Below are 8,316 nucleotides of genomic sequence, written 5' to 3' on the forward strand. Positions count from 1 at the left end.
GCTAGCATAGAAGAGATAGTTATGCCGCACAGGGATATTACGTCTTATCTCCTTGGCTCGGATGATACATTTTGATGAGCCGGATTCAAGGAGCAGAATTTTAATCTATGGGGTTACGAAAATAATATTGCGCCTTGCACAGTGTACCTAAATTATTTTGGTATTTATTTTCTTTTTTAAGAAAAGATTCTCAGTTTATCAAAGTCATTTTAAAACATGACATTTCAAACATGAACTTTGAGTCTGCGCTTCTTTCTTTCTGGTGATTGCTGTTCTCCTGTTGGGCAGTACCCTTTTCATTTTGATAGACATGCAGATGACTTTGATGTGACGTTACGCCCGAAACAGCATTTGTGAGTATATGGGTTGTAATTCTTCGAACCACATTTTACCAGGCAAGGAGAAGACTTGGGGATGACATAGCGTCTAGAACAGCACTTGTGTGTGACTGGGTTGTAAGACTTCGAACCACATTTCAATTGGCATGGAGAAGACCTCGGGATGACGTCACGTCCGAAACAGCACTTGTGGGTTAGCGGGTTGTAGTACTTCAAACCACATTTTCTTGGACATGGAGAGGACTTAGGGGTGATATAACGTGCAAAACAGCACTTGTAGGTAACTGGGTTGTATGACTTCAAACCACATTTTAATGAGCACGGAGAAGATCTGGGGGTGATGTCTCGTCCGAAACAGCATTTGTGAGTATATGGGTTGTAGTACTTCGAACCACATTTTAACGGACATGGAGAAGATACTGAAGTAACGTCACGTCCAAAACAGCACTTGTGCGTTAGCGGGTTGTAGTACTTTAAACCACATTTTAGTAGACATGAAGAAGACTTAGGGGTGACATAACGTCTTGAACAGCACTTGTGTGTAACTGGATTGTAGTACTTTAAACCACATTTTAGTACACATGGATAGGATATCGAGGTGGTGCTACGTCCATAACAGCATTTGTGAGTATATGGGTTGTAGTACTTCGAGCCGCATTTCAACAGACATGGAGACGACTTGAGGGCTATGTAGCGTCCAGAACAACACCTGTGTGTGGCTGGGTTGTAGTACTTCAAACCACATTTTAATAGGCAAGGAGATGATCTGGTAGTTACGTCACGTCTGAAACAGCACTTGTGGGTCAGCGGGTTGTAGTACTTCGCACCACATTTTAACAGACAAGGAGAGGATTTGATGGTGATATAGCGTCCAGAACAACACTTGTGTGTAAGTGGGTTGTAGTACTTCGGACCACATTTCAATGAACATGGATAATACTTTGAAGTGATTTTATGTCCGAAACAGCACCTGTGGGTTAGCGGGTTGTAGTATTTCAAACCACATTTCAGTAGACATGGAGACGATTTGCGCGTGACATAACGTCCATAACAGCACTTGTGAGTTACTGGATTGTAGGACTTCAGATCACACTTAAATGAACAAAGAGAAGACTTTAAGATGACATACCGTCCATAACAGCACTTGTGTGTGACTGGATTGTAGGACTTCGAACGACATTTCAATAAACATGGAGAAGATCTGGGGATGACGTCACGTCCGTAACAGCACTTGTGGGTAACTGGGGTGTAGTACTTCAAACCACACTTTACCACACAAGGAAACGACTTGGGGGTGATATAGCGTCTAGAACAGCACTTGTGTGAAACTGGGTTATATGACTTCAAACCACACTTTAATGAGCACGGAGAAGATCTGGGGGTGATGTCTCGTCCGAAACAGCATTTGTGAGTATATGGGTTGTAGTACTTCGAACCACATTTTGGTCTGACGCATGGGTAATATTTGGATATGACTTTGCCGTAACAGCACCTCTGCTTGGTTGAATTGTAGCTAAGACTACCACAGCGTACTATTGGATCACTTTCCCTGGAAATCAATTCTGGAGTAATTTCGTCTCCTTCTTGGGTTGATTCTGAAAATAAACAACAACAAGTTCATGATACAATTAACTGGAACTGTACATGTTTTCAAATTTTAATCGCTTCACTGTGTACTGATTTCTTTTAGAAAGTGGCAAGGAAATACGTTTAACTTATTATAAGACATTTGCCGTTACAAGGACATATAAACAGCCACTGCAATAGACCATTATACAGTTGTAGCTAAGTTACCTGGCCTAGGAATGGAAGCCAGGCTGCCGGTGACCCTGTTTTGATACAAAACTAAGACCATGAGACTTATAATTACATAGGTGATTATTGAAAATTCTTTGCGCTGATTGGCTACTCTGGAGGTGATTAATCACCAAAGCGGTTTTTAATGGCCGCAAGCCGTTTTGTAGAGGTGACAGACGAAGATATTAATTGTTTTAAAGAAAATACATATTTTTCTAATAATCGCGATCGTCTATGTAATCATACTAAAACAATTATTCACCTCAGGCTTGATAAATATCGGTGAATAAAAACCTCGACTTTGTCTCGGTTTTTATTCACCAATATCTTCAGCGAACAATTGTCAATTACAAAAACACAATTTACATGATAAAAGCAGCGAGGCCTATGCATATTAATACAAGGTCACCAGCAGCCTCGCAGCCATTCATAGGCTAGGTCACGGAAGAAACAACTGTAACGCTGTAATGTCCTATTACATACACTATTTACACCAACTGACACTAGTACGGCTTCATGCAGTGATGTTGAATTGAGCTAAGATGGCGTGAAATGACGGTACCATGGCAAAGATAGTACTTTAGTTGCAATGTAATTTGCTTGAAGACCTTGAGGGTACTGGTGGGGCCTGGAATTTGACCGAGTATGAGCCTTCTCCTTTTAAGCTAACAGGTTGTAGTTGAGTAAATTGTTACAAAAAAAAAGAGACCGACTAAACTCACCAGAGAACAGAAATGTCAAAAAATCTTAAATGAATATATATTTTTTTGTTGTTTCCCGACCTCTATCGGAGATTGTAAGACAAAGTTAATTGATGCTCCAGGGAATAATTACATTTTGTATTCCAATGAGTGTTTCTGTTTTGCAATTACCTGAGTACTTTTCATCTTCATCCGATTCCACTGTCATAAAATACTGGGAATAATCTTCGGCATTAGCAGTTTCGTCACTTTCGGAATAATCTTCGGCTTCATCAGCGTTTTCCTCATCTTCGGGATCACCCTCGGGTACATCTTTGACATAAAAACGTTTCTCATTTTCGGGAATATCTTCGACATTAGCGGTTTCATCATTCTCGGGAACATCTTTGGGATCATCAGCGGTCTCTTCGTCCTCGGGATAATCTTCGGCATCAGCGGTTTCCTCATTCTCGAGAACATCCTCGGGATCATCAACCGTCTCTTCGTCCTCGAGATAATCTTCGGCATCAGCAGTTTCGTCCTTCTCGGGAACATCTTCAGGATCATTATCCGATTCCCGCTTGTCCTCGGGATAATCTTCGACACCAGCAGTTTCCTCTTCCTTAGGAACATCTTCGAGATCATCAGCTAGTTGTTCATCCTTGGGGAGATCGTCGGCATCAGAGGTTTCCTCATTGTTCGGAAAATCTTCTGGATCATCAGCTGTTTGCTCGTCCATGGGTACATCCTCGGCATCAGCGGTTTCGTCATTGTCGGAAACATCTTGGATATCATTTGAGGTTTCCTTCTTCTGGAGATAGTCGTCGGAGTCAGCGGTTTCCACATCTTCGACATCATCCGCGGATCTCTCATCTTCCCAGTTATCTTCGGCATCAATTGTTTTCTCATCGTCAGCGTTATCTTTTTCTTCTGTTTGGTGTTCATCTTCTTGATCTGTATGGGAAAGAGATGAATGTATACAGTGGGACAACTTCAGCACTAGCCTGCCCTGCTAACTCGAATGTATACATAGGGGAAAAAAGGGGACTGGGGACTGGGTATTATCCTCAAGACTCGTAATGTAACTGATATCTCGCGAAGCACAAGGTATAATAACACATCCTTTTGATTAAACCATGAAATGCAAAAATTCCAAAAAAGTTTAAAATGCTTTAAATACTTTGAATTGTATTGTTAATTGCGTTGTTAATTTTCGTGGATGTCAATCAAATGTTTCCATAGCGAATTCGACTGCTTCCAAGGGAACAGGACTATTGTCATGAAAACATTTCAGAGTGACGTCCACCCAAATTTAGGACAGAACTGAGCGGCCAGACCGGACATTTGTAAGGAATAACTTTACATCGCCTTCAAATAAAAACACACTTCGAGGATTTGTACTCTTCCAGAAGAAGGCGAGGGATTATCATACAAGTGTTCCTTCAAGTTGTTGCATTTTCTTTGCAAACTGACAGGTCTGGCCGGCCAGTTCCGACAAAAGGTTTAGTTTCGAAAAATTAAAATAGTCGTTGAGGGGCGCGTGTGACTGAAAACCGCTAGCCAATCACCGCGATGGCTGGATTCAGGTGAAGGACAAGAAACGAAATGAACATAAAATCTAACTTATATGGAGATTTAAACTAGATAAAATTTACATGTGCTATGAGTGAGTAGCTTACAATTGAAAAATAATGGAATATAGCCGGACACGGAAAACAAATCAAGAGAAAGTAGGTGTTGATTGGATACAAGGCACACAGAAAACATAACAGTTTGCGTAATTCGATATTTCGATAATCTAGGTGAGTATCAGAACGTTCAAACGTCTGATACCCGTCGCTTTTTCACAACTTTTACTCCGGCTTCTCATGGGAAACGACTGAAGTTAAATTTCCGAGACGTTTTTTATTTTTTTTTTTTTTTGCGTTCAAGCAAAGATCGCACTCAAGCTTGTAAAGCGCATGCGCGAAATTAACCAAAGCGCATCCGTGACATGGATGTGCCAGGGCCGATTAATCTTTTATAGCGCATGCGCGAAGTTTAGGCCAACATTGAACGAAAATGGCGTCGTTGAAAGTAACCATGAATATGGTGTCTAATACGCTCAAGCCACATACAAATGCACACACCCTTCACGGTAGACCCACACTTAAAGATGTCGAGCGTTTTCGGAACGGGTCGGTCCGCGAACTATACGAGAGCGGACATTTGTGAAGGAACGTAACGACAATCATTGCCATCACTCTAACCTAAAAAACAAGTTCAAATGTAGCCGGCAACTCTACAGTATTTCTTTTTCGATTCTTTTTTTTAAATTTGACGGTCCAGGACATCAAGAAAGCCCGATTTCACGCAGATATATGGGTCAAGTTTTGTTATTACCTGAGCTTTTATCATTCCAAAGCAGAGCGTTGTCTTCTGTCATGTCATCGACTTCATCAGCCTGGGTTTTCTCTTTGCCTTTCCAAATCAAAATTCGAATCAGTCATATGAATTAAACGTGAGGCTTACGAAGCGACTAAATCCCAAATGACTTGTGTAGCAAGCCCCGGCAAAAATGGGTTGTGTTGTGTATTGCAAATGCTATCCTGGGTGCCAGAGGTTTTATTTTTCTTTCGCGAGGAGCGATTAACCCGCTAAACGCCGAACTGCGAACGAAGAAAAAAAATGTGTGCAAATGCCTGATAGTGCCTCTGAATTAGTCATAAAACGTCGAGTATAGCTGTTGTGGTAAGCAATTCCACTAGTAGTTAAACGAAAACCGAGCAATACCATTTCAAAGGGTAGGATATTACATTGATCAATTGGTTGAGAGTTTTGAATTTAACCCGAACTTTTTTGTCGTTTCAGGGTCCGTTATAACGAAAAGTGAAAGTGTTACAGAGATAAACGATGAAGTTTTAAATACTTATCAAGAAACCAGACGTTTAGTGAAGGTAGGTGACCAAAGCGGAAAAATTAGTTAGTAAAGCCTCTCAGAGGGTGTTCTGGATTCTATGATAATAAAGATTCGACGAATGAAACTCTTGCATTGATTTATTTATCGGACACTTTTCATCTTCAACCGGTTCAGATATTGAAGTAAAATAAGAGGTTTTACGACAGTGTTAATGACACGAGTTGAACTGATACGTCAGCAGTTGAAGGACTGACAAGAAGATAACCAGCGCTGGTTTTGAAAGCGTCAAGCTTCTCAAATCTATATAGAGTTTTCAAGGTTGCAGATTTACAACGGAAACTTGCTATAGGAATCGAATCAAGTCCATCATTGTATCAAAGAAAAAAAAAAAGGTTGAAATGCAGAAAATTTAAAAAAATAAAAATTCTCCCATACCCTCAACTTCGTCTTCAAAAGCTATCCCCTCGTCCTTGCCGCCTTCGGTTGCCGCATGGCCTAAATCTTCATGTTTAGCCAGTGCATTGTCCAACTTGTTATCCTCAGCGGGGAATGCTTTATCCTCTAAACATTCAGCAAGTAAAAAAGTCCCTAAAGCAGCAAGCAGGATTACGAGGACACTTCGAAGAGCCCCTGACATGATTTCCTATGATTGCTTATCTGAATTGCCTGATTTAGAGAGGAGAACTCACCCTCTTATAATGCTATGAAACAGGAAAACCCTCACAATAACGGGCTCGCTGTTCTCACAATACCGCGCAAAATTAACGACCACTTGAGATATCGGTCTACGAAATCAAAAAGTCAAATAGAGTATCCTCAAAATACACAGCACTTATGCATAAAAAATGGTGGTTGAATAATTTGTACATTTAACACGAACTTAAAAAATGCGGAACGACGAGGAGAAACGTTTCAAAGTTAGATTTTTATCGTTTAAATCGACACGAGTAAACTGAGTCAAAAAATCATTCTCAAAATTCGTTTGTGAGTGATCTTTTGCAGACTTTTGGTGATCTAGTCTAGCTGGGATAGCGGCAGTGAGAGAAAACCAATTGCAAAAGACTTGAATTGGGGTGTTCGGTTTCAAAAGAGTTCCACTCAAATTTGACGTAAAGATGACCAAGCACTTGTGTTACAACAATATAATTCCAAAATGTGCTGAATAGCTTTTGTCTCCCAAAATCCTTGAGAAAATAAACTTAAATGCATACAACAAAGCGGCTATTTTAAATTGATTACCTTTCTGAATATCCAGTAGGTCCAATAGCCCTCATCTCTGAAATACCAATATAAAGCTATTTACTATATTATATCAAGGGTAGAAAACTGTGGAACTCTCAGTGATTTTATGCGTAGGAAACACTGGCTTAGACTATAAGAGGCTTCAAGATTGCTATGAAATTTTGTTTAGAATTCTCAAAACCATTATTAGTCTTGAACCCATCCATTTATCATGAGTTCGAAAATTTAAATTTGTGTGTCAGTATAAAATTTATTTTCTGTTCATTCTATGATTATATGCTTTAATGGGATTTTCCTGTGCGAATGCCACAACTTAATTATTGGTCTTTATTTAGGAGCAATAAAGAGTTGTCATCAACAAAAAAGTACCAAAAAAAAGTTGCTGAAAATAAGATAAAAATAAATGAAATAATGATCATTTGTAATATTCAGGTCGCTTACCTATAGGGATTAACAAAATGCGTGCTCAAAGGCTATTTTGTGATTTTCAAGAGTTAAAGTGGTAAATATTTCTCTGACTTATTTATTGGTCTTTATTTAGGAGCAATTAAAGATTTGTCATCAACAAAAAAGTACAAAAAAAAGTTGTTGAAAATAAGATAAAAATAAATGAAATAATGATTATTTGTAATATTCAGGTCGCTTACTTCTAGGGATTAACAAAATGCGTGCTCAAAGGCTATTTTGTGATTTTAAAGAGTTAAAGTGGTAAATATTTCTCTTATTTGGAGAAGGAACCATGGTGTGCAGTACGTGATGTATCCCCGATTCTTTTCGCGGATTTGGCGTCATATTTGGGTTGAATTTTTGATTCTCTGCTCCGTCCCCGAGATGTTTGGCTCTCGATACTACACTTTTCCCCTCTCGTGAAAAACATTGAATTTCTCATCTGCGATAGCCTCCCACGCAATCGTCCTTGGGGGAGTCGTATTTCAATGCCTGCTTACCCGAAAGTAAGCATTCCTTTCCCGCAGTTTAGCCAATCAAATTTTACCTACTGTCTTGTTGAAGGTGACGTCACTCGCAGAACAACTTCAGCGGGAAATTCAGAAGTAAACTACATGGCGGGTATAACGGACTTCGTTATAAGCATTAATTGGCCATCGCTAGACAATAACCGGGATGGTGAACAGCCAGAGTGCACCACTGGTTAAGCTGTAGGAATAAAGAACTGGAAACGCGGTGAGAGCAGTGTGGACTGGGTTCGATTCTCATGGAGACCCAGTGTCATAAGTGGATTGAGCCGGTTTGTTAATTCTGCCTCTACTCTGCTTCGAAAGGTTTTTCTCCGGGTACTCTGGTTTTCACCTCTCCTCTAAAACCAACAAACTCAAAAACCAATTTGATTTTGAAATGCCAA

The 8,316-nt window shown here is 39.9% G+C and overlaps 2 protein-coding genes across 2 annotated transcripts; both read right to left on the minus strand.

Annotated features, from left to right (window-relative positions):
• Positions 1-296: 296 nt before the first annotated feature.
• Positions 297-2,193, minus strand: LOC137976850 (uncharacterized). Its single transcript, XM_068824188.1, has 3 exons — positions 2,133-2,193; positions 1,714-1,933; positions 297-1,632 (listed from the first exon to the last, which is right to left on the minus strand). The coding sequence occupies exons 1-3, from the start codon at positions 2,191-2,193 to the stop codon at positions 297-299; spliced, it is 1,617 nt and encodes a 538-aa protein (XP_068680289.1).
• A 749-nt stretch (positions 2,194-2,942) lies between these two features.
• On the minus strand, positions 2,943-6,351 carry LOC137976851 (aspartic and glutamic acid-rich protein-like). The gene is made up of 3 exons (XM_068824189.1): positions 6,150-6,351; positions 5,198-5,275; positions 2,943-3,769 (listed from the first exon to the last, which is right to left on the minus strand). The coding sequence occupies exons 1-3, from the start codon at positions 6,349-6,351 to the stop codon at positions 2,943-2,945; spliced, it is 1,107 nt and encodes a 368-aa protein (XP_068680290.1).
• Between the last annotated feature and the right edge of the window lie 1,965 nt (positions 6,352-8,316).

Source organism: Montipora foliosa, chromosome 11, assembly GCF_036669935.1.
Source record: "Montipora foliosa isolate CH-2021 chromosome 11, ASM3666993v2, whole genome shotgun sequence".
Classification (NCBI taxonomy): domain Eukaryota; kingdom Metazoa; phylum Cnidaria; class Anthozoa; order Scleractinia; family Acroporidae; genus Montipora; species Montipora foliosa.